General features: G+C 39.4%; 3 protein-coding genes across 6 annotated transcripts in view; 2 read left to right on the plus strand and 1 right to left on the minus strand.

Moving 5' to 3' along the window:
* Positions 1 to 2,762, plus strand: part of tmem72 (transmembrane protein 72) — a 46,176-nt gene extending 43,414 nt beyond the window's left edge. For all 3 annotated transcript variants that reach the window (XM_017463224.3, XM_047154151.2, XM_047154154.2), the window contains one exon: positions 426 to 2,762. In XM_017463224.3, coding sequence (XP_017318713.1) covers positions 426 to 820 — 395 coding nt within the window. In that variant the 3' untranslated portion in view covers positions 821 to 2,762. The remainder of the gene's footprint in view (positions 1 to 425) is intronic.
* Positions 2,763 to 4,921: 2,159 nt separating this feature from the next.
* The window catches only part of rassf4a (Ras association domain family member 4a), a 41,083-nt gene continuing 29,345 nt past the window's right edge, over positions 4,922 to 16,659 (plus strand). The window contains exon 1 of one of the 2 annotated variants that reach the window (XM_017464660.3): positions 4,922 to 5,141. The gene's annotated coding sequence lies outside the window, so the exon portion shown is untranslated. Of the gene's footprint in view, positions 5,142 to 5,606; positions 5,748 to 16,659 lie in introns of those variants that run through there. The other variant, XM_017464659.3, reaches the window with a different exon arrangement.
* Positions 7,051 to 9,682, minus strand: cxcl18a.1 (chemokine (C-X-C motif) ligand 18a, duplicate 1). The gene is made up of 4 exons (XM_047154149.2): positions 9,525 to 9,682; positions 9,314 to 9,446; positions 9,033 to 9,110; positions 7,051 to 7,275 (listed from the first exon to the last, which is right to left on the minus strand). The coding sequence occupies exons 1-4, from the start codon at positions 9,592 to 9,594 to the stop codon at positions 7,185 to 7,187; spliced, it is 372 nt and encodes a 123-aa protein (XP_047010105.1). The 5' UTR covers positions 9,595 to 9,682; the 3' UTR covers positions 7,051 to 7,184.

The raw sequence follows: 16,659 nt of genomic DNA on the forward strand, positions 1-16,659 counted from the left end.
CAGCTTCATAGGAGTCCAGTTATAAACTTAGATTCCTAATGAGCAAACCAGAATTGACAGTAGCAAGGAAAAACTGCCTCAGACGACATGAGGAAGAAACTTTTGAGGAACCAAAACTCATTAGGCAGCAAGTGAACCATTAGTCTCAAAGATTATGTGTTGGAAGCAGGAAAAATGGGTAAGCATAAGGATCTGAGCGACTTTGAAAAAGGCCAGACTCACAAGGGAACCCATACTCTGACACCAGATAGTGGGATTATGTCATTTCTGGTACACCATTTTAGACATGTAAAGTCAAACATTACTCAGTGTGCCGAACGGATGTAGAGAACAGACGGAGCAGAGAACTACAGTCTTTATGATTACAGCAAATTGTAGCTGGTTCACTATCATGAAAATACATTGAAGTCTTTCTCACACTTTAGGGACTATGCTGCTGCTGACAGGACTGCTGAACTTCATTTTGAGCAAAAGGGAAAAGTCAAGTCCTCCCAAACAATCCATTGAATCTTCTGGTGACTCAACTGTGTCCATCGCTGAATCGGAGGAACCTGAGCAAACATTTTCCTTCTTCCACATCATCTCTGGGAAGAGAGCCTCTTACCTACCCAACAACATCAGATTGAAGAACACTGCTGACTCCTCTCAGGTTATGCTCGGACCAAATCATTCCACACAGCACATTTACAATCCACTGAGCGAAGCTGACAAAAGAAACGTGCACTTCACAAAGCGTTTTAAAGATGACACTGAGATGGAGGAGTTTGACATGGATCCAGAGGAGACCACCTCAGATAAAGCACCAATGATAAGAATGTGAGGGGGAGGCTGTGGGAAAGGGAACATCACTGTGTAAATTCTAAAAAAAATTTTTTTTTTTTTTTTTTTTTTTCCCCCAATAAGAGTCATGCAATTACAAAAGCGTTTATCAGTACTCCATGTGGAATGTGATTTTTTTTTTTTTTTTTTTTTAAAGATCAGTGGAATCTGCTGTGAACTCCCAAGAACGTCCAGTTTGTTTGCTTTCATATGTAGATACACTCACATACATTCTATTAAGAAATATTTACAGCTTGCATGGACATGAGGAGTACTGATATTTCAAAGATGCCATTGAAGACTCAAGATTGAACTGGAGTTTTCAGATATGTCGTATAGCAATTCACGATATAATCAGCAGTCGTTCTATATATTTAAATTATGTACATTATGTTTTAAGCAAAGAAGATTAAGTCTAAAGTTTTTCGAAATGATCAGCCTCGTGTTGCCTCTAGAATTAAAGCATCCTTCATAAAAATAAGCAAAACCTGCAGTAGGAAATAAATATTACACACAATAATTCTCCACTTAAACAATAAGAGAAAGTATTTATCTTAATCGTTATTTAAACTATCTTTGTTCGAATGTTTTTTAATAATAGTGCCAAAATTGTTGACACCCCTAAGGAAAATGTTTAGGATTATTTTAAATAAAGGCAGATGCTCATTCTTAGGAGAACTACTTGTTGGGCATGCATACCATTAGCATCCAGTTTGACAGCACAAGGAGACTGCATACAAGGAAAAGTATCTGATGCCCCACTATAAATTATGGTAGTGTATTAGTGATGTTTTGGGGTTGTTTTGTGACTGGGGGCTCAAGGGCTATTTTGAAGATTGATGGTATCTTGAATTCTGCTAAATACCATGTTATTCCAGCCCAAACCTTAGGTACTTCTGGCAGGAGGGTCAGACTTGGAGGTTTCAATAGATAGAGTTTTCAATAAGAAAATGACCCAAACATACTTCAAACACAGAAGTGGAAGACACACAATCATTGTTTTTCACTGATCGAGTCTGTATTTGAACCCTATTAAAAACCTGTGATATGAATTGAAGAAGAAAGCCAAGGGAGGAGTTTAAAATTGCATGTAGGAGTGGACCAAGATCCTTCAACCTGTGTTTTCAACCTTGTTAGACATTAGAAAGCGATTCAATACTGTTATTCATTTCAAGGCAGACATCACAGAATATTAATGATAAGGGTGCTGATAAATTTAAATCACTGTTGTGTAGAAATAAGTATAAATGTTTGAAGAAGAAAAAAAAAAAGATGTTTGAATAAAATAGAAGGTAATGTTTCTGCCTCACAGCTCCAGGGTTTGATTCTGAGCTCAGGATGCTGTCAGTGTGGAGTTTCCTTGCATGTTTTCTCCCTGTCCATTTCCTCTGGGTTCTCCCATTTTCTCCCACTGTCCAAAAACAATCCAGTAGGTGGCTGTGCTAAATTGCCCCTTGATGGCAGTTCATCCAGGGTGTATTCCCTCCACATAACCAGTGTTCCTGAGATAGTCTCCAGATCTACTGTGACCCTGAAGAGGATAAAACTATTACTGAGATGAATGAATGAATGAATGAATGAATGAATGAATGAATGGGGAAAGAAATGAATGAAAACTGCTCATTTTCATAAAGTTTACGAATAATTCTAGAGGGTATATTATATATGCTAAATACATATTTCACATTTCTACTAATCTATCCTATTTAACTATTCTCTTTTCAAGCCAAGATCCTTTTTAAAAAAAGTCAACATTACATCAATCTAATCTCTCCAATTTACATGAACCATATTATATGAGTAACTGTTACTATCAGCTGTGTGTTCTTTGTTTTGAGAGCTGAGCCTTAGAGAGATGAACCATGGTGATGGAGGTGTGGTTCTGACTGCAAGCACACAACCTCATCTGATTTTTTACCAGTTGAAAAGCTCCCCTAATAGACTGATGTATACAAGCATAGGGGTGAGGAGTGAACTGCTTTAAAATAATATCACTCACTGAAAGCAGTTCACCCCTCACATCTATGGTTGTACATATCAGTCCATTAGGGGAGCTTTGCCTTAAGACAGTATCACCTACATTGAGGCTCCAAAAATCAATAACGTCTAAGTGTCCATTCATCATCCTGCTTCTTGCTAGTCAGATACAGACAAGATTATCTTCCATCACAATTGGATGTCTGCAATCCTCTTGTGGTTAGCAGTCTTCTCACAGTCTATCCTTCACAGACATTCTCCTATAAACCTCCTGCCAATGTCATCAAAGGATTGTACATTTCTCTCTGAATTCAGTGTTTGTTTTACGCCAGATGTAACGGGATCTCTGTCTTCCAAACAGTCCCACTTTTGACTCGTCAGTCCACAGAACATTCTCCCAAAAGGTTTGAGAATCATCAAGGTGTGTTTTGGCAAAATTCAGATGAGCCTTAATGTTCTTCTGGGTTAGCAGTGGTTTTCACCTCACCACTCTTCCATGGAAGCCATTTTTGCCCAGTGTCTTTCTGATAGTGGACATGAACAGTGACCTTTATTGATGCAAGAGAGGCCTGTAGGTCCTTTTATGTTGTCCTTGGCTCTGTTGTGATTTGCTGTAGGAGTCTTTGCTGTGCTTCTGGAGGAATTTTGGAAGGTCGGCCACTTCTGAGTTCACTACTGTGCTTAGTTTATCCATTTGTAGATAATGGGTATCACTGTAGATCTTTGCAGTCCCAGAGCCTTTGAAATAGCTTTGTAACCCTTCCCAAACTGATGTATTTCAATCACCTTCTTTCTCATCATTTCTGGAATTTCTTTCAATTTCAGCATAGTGTGTTACTGGGTAAGACCTTTTAACCAACTTCATACTGTTGAAAACGTTCTATGTGAATGTTGATTTGATTGAACAGGGTTTGCAGTAATCAGGCCTGGTTGCGTCTAGTTCAGCTGAACCCCATAGATTTGGGAAATTAGTAACTACGGGGCAAATACATTTCCACACACGACCAGTTAGTATTCAATAACGTTTTTCAATAAATCAATAAATAACATTATCATTTAAAAACTGCATTTTGTGTTTATTCAGGTTGCCTTTATTTTATCTTAGATTTTGTTTTAATTTGGAAACAATTTAGTATGAGATAAAAAAATAAAATAAAATAAAAAACAATAAAAAAAAACAGAAGAAATCAGGCAAATACTTTTTCACAGCACTGTAATTTCATGGTCAATAGACAAGTAAATATGTAAGCTTAAAAAAACCCTGCTTCTATATTGTCCAGCAACAAATAGGAATCTGATAGTGGACACTTCTAGAGTACAGTTGGCTAATTAAAACAAACATTAGTAGTCTCTAATAATAATGTAGTTAAAATTAAAGCTCTCTGAATGGAGAATGAAAGAGCGAATAAATTCCTGATCTGACAACAAGCTCTTGTTTTTGATATTTTCATATTTTGAATTATGTACCTTCTTTAGTGCTCTCATTGTAATACTCATATCCTTTTTGACAAAACTGGCTTCCTGCTGGGGAAGTGTCTTGGCAGCTCAAAACTCCAGCTTCCTCAGACATAAGTTCTTGTGGTGTCACATGTTTCTAGCTGGTATTCTCAGACCAGGCTCAAAAACAGGATGCTCAACACCAATTCCGTCACAGCTCCAGAGATACAGATGTATACAAACAAATGATAATTTAAAGGGGAAAGTATTGACACTTATGATCAGCTCATTTTGCTAGCCTGTGTCCACACATAGATGGAAGGGCCACAGCAATGGGTCACCTTTGCAGCAACACACACACACACACACACACACACACACACACACACACACACACACACACACACACACACACACACATCCTTCTGGTCCTATAGTACAGAATAACTACTTTAGTACAAATTGCTGAAAAAGTTAATGCTGGTTATGATAGAAAGGGGTCAGAACACATGGTGCATCGCAGCTTGCTGACAGATGAGAGTATCCATGCTGACCCTGTCCACCACCCAAAGCGCCTATAATGGCCACATGAGTATCAGAACTAGACAATGGAGCAATGAAAGAAGGTGTATCACAGATGAATCACATTTTCTTTTACATCATGTGGACGGCCGTGTGCATGTGTGTCGTTTACCTGGGGACGAGATTGCACCAGGATGCAATAAAGGACGAAAGCAAGCCAGCAGAGGCAGTATGATGCTCTGGGCAATGTTCTGCTGGGAAACCTTAAGTCCTGGCATTCATGTGGATGTTACTTTGACACGTACAACCTACCTAAACATTGATCAGAATGGTCTTGTGGCGTCCATGTCTCAATGGTGGCAAAAGGGGGACCTACACAATATTAGGTAGGTGGTTTTCATTTTATGGTGTTTTGTGTGTGTGTGTGTGTGTGTGTGTGTGTGTGTGTGTGTGTGTGTGTGTGTGTAAAGAACACACATCGATTAGGGAAGAAGAAACTGCATAATCAGCTCTTAACCAAACGCGTCCTGTATTTGCCGGAAAAGCTTTATTTTTCTTTGTTTAATAATTAAATAAAACACGATAGAAATTAAATTTAGAATATTTAAAGTTAGTTAGTCATACAATAGTATTTTGAGTCGGGTTTTTTTCACAGTTTTTAAAAAAAAAAAAAAAATACTGGAAAATATACGCCATTAGCGGAACCGCGTCCCGCGGATTGGAAAGCCCTGATCTAGCGTTTCCGTGGTAACCGAAAAGAACCCGCCTTCAGGCGTATTTCATTGGCTATTTTTGTCACACGTTTTATTCTGATTGGTTCGCAAAGCCGTCACTTACTGTAAGTTATTTTGACCAAAGCGGCTGCCTGATCTTGAGCGGTTATGTAGAGTACTACAGAGAGGCTGGAAGATAAAGACTGCAGGAAATCCTACCCATCTTACCGTGATTTCTTTGTTGGCGACGGAAAAAAAGGCGCGACGTGTGATGAGATGGTAAGGTTAAAACCCGAATAACCTAATAGTCTGACAGAACTGTTTTCTGATTGTGAAACGCGATCGCTGAAGTGAGAGAGAAACCGGGTGGTTGGTCATATTTCCCACTGTTTAATACCTCTGCAGGTAAACGCTCCAGTTATCTGAGTTCCCTGCTCACTAAACTCATTCAGATTGAAACATGGGGCGAGTATTCAGTATTCAGCACTAAACTGCTGGACCTGAAGTTAGACTGGACGTGTAACGTTGTGTCTCTGTAAGCAGGCCTTACTCCATTCATGCCAGTTACATTAGAAGGAAGTTTTCCTGCTGTGGGCATTAACTCGACACAGTCACTTGTTTTTGTGTGTCTGATCTGTTTTGCAGAACTTCTGCAAAATAGCTTCATATCCACTGACTAACTCTGATAAAGGGATATGCTGTGAACTCGTACTCCTGCACATATCCTGTAAGATCTAGCACTCCTTCATCTTCACTAACGCTCCATCTTGCTCGGGTTCATGGTGAAACCAGAATCCATTCCAGGAACACTGAATACACCTTGAATGGGATACCAGTTCATTGCAGTGCAACATACACACATACATACACACATACATACACACATACATACATATACACATGCATACACATGCATACACGCACACACAAACACATGCATACACATACATACATACATATACCCACACACACACACATGCGCACACACATGCACACACACGCACACACACACACACATACATACAGACAGACAGACACATTCATTCACACCTAAAGGCAATTTAGCATAGCCAATCAAATTACAGGTTTGTTGTTGGACAGTGGGAGGACCCAGAAGAAACCCACACATGCACACATGCAGAAACTGTAAAAGATCGAATCGGGACTCAGGTGCCATGAGCTGGTAGCAGCATCTGATGTCCCACTGTGCCTCCTAACACAGCTTTTAGATAACAGTAATTTAGTTTAGAAATAGGGTTGAACTCTGATTTAAACTGAAATCCAGTCTTTGAATTGACTGGTTTAACTTGGTTCAAGGAACAGCGAAACTTCCTTTTGTCTGGAACGGACAGGTTTGTTCATATTTGATATGGCAGCCATTTACTGTCTTTTCTCAAGATCGGCCTGACTGATTTAATCATTTATGGCCGTAGGTAGAGTTGGGGTCATCAGAATATTCAGGTTCCTGGTAAAATAAGGACTTCTGTAAATAAATAATTCTTAAAGCAGTATCAGTCAGGCTGAAATAGCTGTTTTTCTTCTTCTGGCATTTCTTTTCAGGGAATATTCACTCCATTTGCAGTTTACATCTTTTAAACGTATCATTTTAATGTTACAAAATAAACACAAAACAGGTTTTACAAAGCAGTATAAGAAAACTGATACAAAAATAAAGCATTATATAAAGGGACAGTTGACAAAGAACAGAGTCTTTGACTAGGGTTGCGGTGTTTTTGTTTTTTTTGGTCTCCGTTTGGCTTTTCCTGTCTGCAGACAACGCTTCTTCTTCCCTTCATTGAAGTTAATCCTACAGAAATCAAAAGGTTAAATGGGTTCATTACTCAGTGTTCAATCTGTTAAGAACCACAGAAGCGCTGAATTTATTTAGCTCTAGAGTCTTACATGGTCCTAACCATGGTACTCGTTACAGGTTAGGTAACGTTAGTCTAATTCAAGCACTGCTGAGGTTGTCTGTGCAGAATGGCACAAGTAGTATCTTCTACAACACAAGCAATTACCTGTAGTAAGCAGTACCACAAGACAGTTACATTCCTTGTAAATTTTCTTGTAGCACATAGCATTAGTAAATCTTTGTGCTTATCATTTAAAAATTAATTTCTAACCACGTAACAAACATTTCCAATTAAATGTGTTGTGCTCATAGACACAATGCTATATTTCTTTGCTTTGGAACCCTTTTGTACCGTTTGCTGTTTTCCGTAACTGCTTTGCTGTTACATGTTTCTCCATTCAACAGTTTTTCCACGTAAGTTGTTTGATAGTGTAACTGTAATATAGAGTCTACAGTTTGGAGAAAATAGTTTGCAGTGGTTTCTAATGATATGCTGCTGTAACCACATAATCCATGCAAAATCTTTCTGTTGTCCCATTTAGTTAGCGTGCACTGTTCTGTGTATTTATTGTCCTGTGTATTTATTTTTGTATACAAGTCTTATAGAGACAATAAACCTAAGATTGAATTCAATCTTCTCTGCAAAGGGCTCCAGGTTTTCATTCCAGTAAAATAATGTACGCTGAGTCTGACCAGATCACTGGAACCAGGTGTTGCTTCTGCTTGGTTGGATTAAAAACCTGCAGTCACTCTGACTGCTTTGTGAATCCAATTGAAGTCCCCTGGTCTAGGGCAGGTTTTGAGAAACGGGTGCATGCAGATTTTTTACTCTAACACTAGGTGACAGTGTTCACCAAATTCAATTGTTGATGCATTCACTTGAAGGGTTATTAGTTTTATGACAAGACTAGTAGTATTATTCCTATACGGAAAGAAGTCTTCTATGTATGTATGTATAAATAGGAGAAACGTGCGATTTCTACAGAAAAATCTATATTTATATAATCACTTACAAAACATATTATATCATTATTACATCCTACTAGGTTTTGTTTTTAACATTCACTTTGATATTGAATGAGGACGGTTATTCTTATATTATGATTGTTAAAAGCTAACAGCAGGATTGGAAGTATTAGATCTGAACACTGAAGAAGGGAAACAATGATTATCGCAAACTGCTTGTGGTAAAATCACAACCTATTGTCTCTTACTAATCTCAGCATTTGCCGTGCCTGATACAGTCACACTAGTGCAACACACTCTAAAAGATTTACAGCTTATAACCCCACTAATATTTGGTCAGTGGTGTTTCTATGGTGGTCTCTTTCCACTGATGAAGTGACATTCAAGGGGGAATGACATTCTGCATAGCTAAAATGTACACTTGGCATGCAGGATATATGGTACACCTGATGAAATGACAAATGACTGTAGCTTCAGTGTTGGGTACCTGATGTGTAACTGTACACAGTATATGATGTCTCAAAAACATGCCAATATAGGACATGCCTGAACATTTAATTGGCAATTTATGTTTTTTCATGACCTAAATAATATACGTTAAAAATTTTTTTTAGTAATGTAAGATACACAATAATTACGTATTTTCACATCTGTGATGGACTCTTTGACCATTTTATTTATATTTATGGTGAAAATGGTTGAAAAATGTACTTCTTTAGAGAAATGTCTTCGTAAAGTTTACGTACCGCTTCCAACATTGCTGCAGCCACTTCCCTTGTTTGGAATCTGTAGCCAGACAAACAGATGTACTCCCCATTTTGATGCTAGGATTGAGATCATCAGATTATCAGGAAAAAAACCAAAGTGATCAGTTAAGGTTTGGCTTGTTAATCATTAAATTTCTGTGGGGGTAATTTAGTGAGAGCTTATCAAGAATGCTCTTTCAGTACAAACCAGAACTTATCGTTACTGTATAGTGCATGCACATTGGTAACATGGCATCCTTTTAACAATGGGGCGTACTTACATGATCTGAACTTTATAGCAATGAGGCCCGGCATCAATCACGTTGAAGTCTGTCATGCGTCTCCATAATACAGCATTACTCGCTCTGATGCACATACATTTCTCCCGAATGTTTACTGCTCCAGTCTTCTTATCTAGAAACAAAAAGAGAAACAATGTAGGATTAACCAAACTTGTGAAGTGTTTATAGAAATGCACAGAGAATACTGTACCTTTGAGGAGGTTTATGCAAAGGAGAAACAGCAGCGGAGTTAAAGTCTTTTGCCCTCTCCTGAAAGCCATGTCAGTTGCAGTACAGAACTATTTGTGCGTGGTTTTTCTGTGAGAGGAATGTTTCTCTCTTTGCTATTCCTTCTCTTTTTTTTTTCCTGCTTGCCCATATTTAGCTAGAACAGGGTCACATGATTTCTAGTTTTCACCTCCTCCTCCTGCTCCTGCTCCTGAAATCTTTCTTGAGAAACATGAAATCACTGTTAGCTTGTTAAATATTAACCCATCGAAAGCAGTCCTTCTTGAAAAGGAAATCATTGCCTGGGCAAAACAGAAATGACAAAAATAAAGATGGTTCACATTAAAGTGCACCTATTATGGTTTTGAAACGTGCCCAATTTTGTTTTAAATGTCTCATCCTATAGATTTACATGCATCCAAGTTCCAAAAAACATTTTAATGTGCTCATAATTTAAATTGCAGCATTACCTTTTCTCCCCCCAGTGTCACAAACGACTCGTTAAATGATCCGTTCTAAATTATTCGTTCTAAACTCCTCCTTTCAGAGAGCATACTCTGCTTTGATTGGTCAGATGTCCCAATCTGTTATGATTGGTCTACTGCTGTCACTGTGTGTCGAAAAGGAAATGTCCTCTACCATAACGAGTTTCGGCTCCATCTGAAAAAAAATTAAGACCAGAGGCGGGGCTTTTTGTTTCAAACCTACATAGGTTTGTTTAGGAAGTTCAGGAAATTTTGGACCACTTCAGTCTGCACTGACCCTGCTAGCTCACAAACTTAAACTATGAACTTTATTAAGCAAATCTGACTTGTATTTTTGTAGAAATAACATAGCAGAACTCACGGAGACTGGATTCAGAAGAAGCAGGTTTACTCAGCAGTCAGCAAGACAGCAAAATGAACCCAGCTGGGCCCAGGGTTACACGCCTCACTCAAAGTGAAACATGCAACAACATACAATCGTTTGCAATGTGTGTTATATACAATTATAGCATCCATGTACCTGTAGGGAGTGCCCTTATCACAATTCTGCACACCTGTCTTTTTTCCTCTACTGTGTTCTGGGCGGATGCTTTATATGTTTCATTTTTAATGTCTTTTAATGTTATCCTTGCATCTAAATGTATGATCCAAAACCATCTACCCTGGTTCTTCTAGGCAGAACCCTGGACCTCCCATTAAGAGGAAAAAGATAAATACTTTTTCCCAAACATACTTTACTGTGCCTTTCATAAAGAAAAGATACGCTTTTATCATATGGTACACAGCCTCCCAGTAGCCCCTGGAGAGTGAACTATAGAATTATGTATCCCCCAAGGTCTTGTGTAAAACCCATGATTGTTAAAAAGTAATACTATAAGGGCTTTTATTTAACTACACAAAGTTTTCAAAACTCTTTTTCTGTGTGCGTGTGTGTGAGCATGTCTATTTTACATACGCACAAATTTTCTTATCTATCCCTGCAGGCTCACCTCATAAAACAATTAACTATGTACAGGGGTGAGCAAAAAAACCCTCTCGTTTATTCAACTTAATGATGGAAAAATTCTCACCCTGTCAGCTATTAATGTTCGACAGTGTATTTCTCCACCTGGACTGATTACATACAGTATCTCACAAAAGTGAGTACACCCCTCACATTTTTGTAAATATTTTATATCTTCTCATGTGACAACACTGAAGAAATGACACTTGGCTACAATGTAAAGTAGTGAGTGTACAGCATGTGTAACAGTGTAAATTTGCTGTCCCCTCAAAATAACTCAACACACAGCCATTAACGTCTAAACCGCTGGCAACAAAAGACAGCACTTAACGCCGATTATGTTTGCTATATATACCGCTCGCCTCCCAATACACAGTATTAGAATAGATTAGTTCATTTAGTCCACGCTGGTTCTTCCAGTCCCAGTTTATAGTACTAGTTCATGTTTCTTGTTTTGTGTTTTGACCCTGTTTTCTGCGACCGCGACTTCGATTCCTGCTTTGCCCCGTTTATGCCGATCGCCCGACCCTTTGCCTGTCTTGACTACGTTTTTGGATTACGATTTGGATTTGTCTGCCTGCCCTTAAATAAAAATAAACGTCCTTACCTGCACGTGCTTCCATTCTCAACTCCCTTACGTCTGGCGACGTGACACATGGGTACACTTTGCTTGCGTTTTGGATTTTCCTAACGATTTTACTGTTACATCAAATGTTAATCTCATTGTTACTACTGTTGTAGCTATTATTAATAGAGTTGCTAAGGTTACGGGTACCTTATTCATTGCTTGACTTTATCTTTGGTTCTATGTTACTTAGTTTTTTATACTCCCTGTTTATTTGCTCTTTGGATTGCTTCTATTCTTAGCCTCTTGTAGCATTGTTCTTGCTCTGGTTCTAGTGGCTGGTCCACCAATTATGTCTTCCTGTTCAGCAGTTAATTCTGCTCTTGACCTGGGTCGCTCCTCGAGTGGTTCATTTAGTAGTTCTCTTCTGATGGTCCTTCTACCACTGTTGGTTCTTCTTCTGTCTGGGTTTCCTCTGCCAGTTTTTTCAGTTTTTCCGGAAGTGGACTTCGGGTGTGTGCAGTGATTGAGATGATACCACCCGTTTTTACTTATTATCTGGACTGCTGTAGGTGTGGCCAATATTACCTGATGTGGCCCTGTTCTTCTCACCTCGTTCCACTTCCTTTTGAAGGTCTTTATGTACACCCACTCTCCTGGTCCTACCTGCTGGAGATTGTTGTTAGGTTTGATAGTCCTTGCTTCTGTGGCCCATTTTACCTGTTGGGACAAAGCTCGGTACATTTTGGTTAGATGTGTTGCATTGCATGCAAGTTCTCCTTCCAGCTATTGAAGTGAGGACCCTTCGTAGGGTCCTCTCAGGTATGGCACCGGCATCGGTCGGCCTGTAAGCATCTAATGTGGGGTTAGATGTGTAATACAGTTCGTTTGCATACGCATGCTCATTAAGGCCAATGGCAATGCTTGTACGCAAGTCAATTTAGTATCTGTGCAGATTTTAGCCAATTTTGCTTTCAGTGTCCCATTAGCTCTTTCCACCATTCCCTGTGATTGCAGGTGATACACACATCTAAACCTATAGTTCATCTGTAGTACCTGCGACACTTTCTGAGCTACCTTGTTCAGAAAATGTGCACCGTTGTCTGAAGTAAGTTTATCTGTAATTCCAAACCGAGGTATGACTTCTCTACGCAGAAACTTTACTACTGTATCTGCATCAGCATGTACTGCAGGGTGCATTTCCACCCATCTACTGAACCTGTCCACTACCACCAAGATATACCTTTTTCTTTCCCTCCTCTCTGCCATATCCACAAAATCAATGATCAGGTGTCTAAATGGTCCGTCTGACTGTGGAATGTGTCCTATTGGAGCGATCAAACTTCTCCTAATGTTATGTTGTGCACATATTTCACAACTTGCCAACATGTGATCAATCATGGTTCATCAGGGTTCAAAACTGGAATCCACCAGTCCCTTTTGAGTCTTTTTACCACTTCTCCCCTTGCGCAATGGTCTAAACCATACGCAGTCCTAATTAAAATGGGAAGTAAGGACAGAGGTGCTACAAAATGCCCTCCTGGCCCACGCCAGAGTCTGGATTTAATATGCTTCCCTGCTCACATTTCTTCCCAACGCGTGATTTCCTGGAGTGAGGCTGCGTTTTGCGTTTCTGCTAAGGACGCAAAATTTTATTCTGGTGGAGGCGTTTCTTCTGGTACCAAGGCTGGCATAATGTCAGTACACTGCAGCGCTGCTCGCTTAGAAGCGTCATCCGCTGCTGTGTTCCCGTTAGCGACAAATGAGCCATCCGCTTTATGTGCAGTACATTCAATAACCAATTCGGATGGTATGTTATAGCATGTAATAGCTCTGAAATGGCTTGAATATGAGTTACAGGCGAGCCATCTGCTCAATTAAAACCATGCTCCGCCCAAATTGGTCCGTATAAATGGCACACCCCATATGCATATGCTGAGTCAGTATAAATAGTACAGGATTTCCGTTTTGTTAATATACAGGCTGCTGTTAAAGCCTTAAGCTCTGCCAACTGGGCAGAGGAGCGTTGACTGACAGACATGGCTTGAACAACACAGAGTGAAGAAAGATCTGGATTTGGAGCCATGGTGCATAACCTGCCAAGTTTCCGTCCGTCCCTCTAAAAAACAACCCATCTACAAATAACGTCAAAGACGACTGCGGAAATGGTTGATTTTCAAGGTCTTGTAGTGCCTTCAAGTACTTATTAGAAACTATACCACAATCATGCGGCTCACTCTCAAACGGAGTTACCATCCTATCTGCCGGATTTACTGTCTGACACCTTTGAATAGTTAACTCAGGTGCAGAGAGTATTAGATCATATCCTGTCTTACATGCATGAGTTATTACAAATGCTGGGCTTGTCAAAAGTGTGTGTAGGGCGTGGGTGGTGTATGAAATAGTTGGGTGACCCATAGTAATTGCAGATCCCTTTTGATACGCAAAAGCTGCTGCTGCTGCTAATCCACGATAACATGAAGGCATTCCCTGTTCCACATTATCAAGGGTCGTGCTAAAGTAGGCAATGGGCTGTTTCCCTGGACCTTGCTGCTGAGTTAACATAGCATTAGCAAATCCCTATTTTTCAGAGACATACAAATGGAAAGGCTTACTATAATCAGGCCCAGCCAAAGCTGGCGCAGAACAAAGATCACTTTTTAACTTTTCAAATGCTGGCATCGCCTGTGGTGTCCAATCAAGGAATGCATTTTCTTTATCTTGTCTTGCTGCTCACATTAAACCTCGCAAGGGAACCGTTTTGAGTGCAAAGTCACAGATCCATTGTCTACTAGAGCCCACTACCCCCCCCCCCCCCCCCCCCCAAGACCCCTGCTGCAGCCTCAACCTCTTCCTTTGGTCTCTGCTCTGGATTTCAGCACTTCTAGCAGACTGACCATGACGCCAGTCTCATCTTTTTCTGCGTTGACCTCAAGCTAACTCTTCTTCCTCTGCTGTTGTTTCTGCTGTACGGCATTCTCTTTGGCAGCCTTTGCTCTCTTTGAATATTTGTTGCATAAGTGAAAGTCTTTGTTGTAGGTAGACAGCCACAGTACAGGTTCAGGGCATAAGCTTTCAGAAGGTAGCTTTCATGCCATAAGTCCATTCAATCTCAGGTTTTTTCTTAGGACTTCCAGCTCTCAGGATTTTTTATCAGAAACTGCTTAGAATTTGTTGTGTGGTATGGGGTGGAGAATGACCCCAATGATGTCCTGTTGGCCTTGGAAGCGTGAGAAATTCGAGGGAGTCTCTGACCACAGAGGAGAAGATCGCAGGGAGTCCAGACCCCTGAGGGAGACGCACCCAGGCGTATTGTTGATTTTGGAATGCTAAGTTGAACAATGGCCTTGTGCTTTCTCATGCAGGCTAACACAAGTTAACAACAGAACTAATGGAATTATGGGGATGACTAATTAATTGATTTTAGAAATTCTGTGTAAGATGCTATCCTCTTACACCAGTCTTAAACACTGATTAATAGGTGTGTTATAATTATATTGGAATTATTAACACAGTCACACCTTTCTGAACTAATGCTTGAATAACTGGGCGTATTCCTTCCTCCCTTTCTGAGGATGGATGGTATTGTTTACTATGACTATGAGTATGTTTCAATTTAGCTTAATGCGGTGTAAATTTTACCTGTACCATCCATATAGCCCATAATGTGCCAGATATGTTAGCGAGTTCAGTATGAGGGATGCCACCATTGCTGTCAGATTTGAATACAGGAGACAGACAACTGGGAACACACAACTTCAAAGCCCATCATTAGTGTGAGTGACATGCTCACTTTATGTATCAGATCAAAGCCCAGTAAATTAAATGGTAAATAATCATCAGGTGATTTACTGTAACATGCAGTGGGGGTACACATGGATACTGAACTGGAACCCCATCAATTCCCACAGATTTAATATATTAGTTCTGTGGCTGCTCCTTTATACTGGCTACAGCATGACTTACACTCACTTCACTCACTTCTTCAAGATTGCTAAATCTGTTATATTATCTGTTATATTAGATTGCTAAATCTGTTATGTTATACTCTGTCTTTTGTTTCTGTGATTAAAGGAGATCTTTGCCATAATAAATCCTCATATTGATTCTATCTCCAAAAATGTGTTATTATTCCCTTTCATTCGCCTTTATAGTCCAACTTTATCCACTTAAATTCTGAACCTCTTACCTGCTCCTTACTTGCACCTAAACCACCAGACAATCAAGTTGCCTGTTCTACACTCAAAAAAGAACTCAGACCCTTCATAAACATGACACAAACATGATTTAAATTTTTGTTCAGTTTCTGTAAATATATCAATCTCAGGATTATTTAACTCTCTTCCAGTTACTTCTTTACCTTTCATATCCCAGTTGTAGGTAAGCGTTTACATGTACTCCTATTGGTATCATTACCCAATGTAATTGATCTGACTCTGCTAGTTTCACAAGTGCGTTACCCAGAAAGGACTTTTCCAGTTTCTTCTCACTATAGCCTCCCATTTAACATATGATCACTATATACTCACCTCCTTTAAGTTAGTGAGTTGTGTTATGCTTTGTAAATAATTACTTCTTCCTTTTCTTCAGTTAAAGAAGCATTTTCATAATTATCCTCATACCAGCTCTCCCTAAAAATGCATTCTTGTCCCTCTTGCTTCTACAATTAATTTATGCTCCCCGAAATTTATGTCTACCCCTCTTCTTAGGAAGCATTCCACTAGCCTACCAATAGGCAGCCTAACACCGCATACTGAGGAAAACTGGTACAAGACTCATCCAGTCAGGACTCCAATAGCCTAGATCTATTCTGCAGTTTACTCCTACAACCCAATTCCAATTTACGTATACTCTTCTTACATTTCTGCTATATTCTGTAATCTAGATATTTACACCAGGGACTTGTTATTTTTCCACTCTGTTAGCTACTGTCTTATCTTTCCCTCATCTATATAGATTCTCTCTTTCCAACAATGATTATTAATTCATTGATTTTAATCCTTATAATTTAATATGCTTCTGAAATCAAAAGAAAAGCAGCTGTCATTCAATTGATATCTTGTTT

Source organism: Ictalurus punctatus, chromosome 3, assembly GCF_001660625.3.
Source record: "Ictalurus punctatus breed USDA103 chromosome 3, Coco_2.0, whole genome shotgun sequence".
Taxonomy (NCBI): Eukaryota; Metazoa; Chordata; class Actinopteri; order Siluriformes; family Ictaluridae; genus Ictalurus; species Ictalurus punctatus.

Bases quoted from the DNA above. Each gene is read 5' to 3' on its own strand.
- cxcl18a.1 (XM_047154149.2), bottom strand. From the start codon at position 9,594: ATGGCTTTCAGGAGAGGGCAAAAGACTTTAACTCCGCTGCTGTTTCTC. The intron at 9,111-9,313 runs GTAAGTACGCCC...TCTCAATCCTAG, and splicing joins TGCTATAAAGTTCAGATCAT to CATCAAAATGGGGAGTACAT. The intron at 7,276-9,032 runs GTACGTAAACTT...TGATTTCTGTAG, and splicing joins CTGCAGCAATGTTGGAAGCG to GATTAACTTCAATGAAGGGA.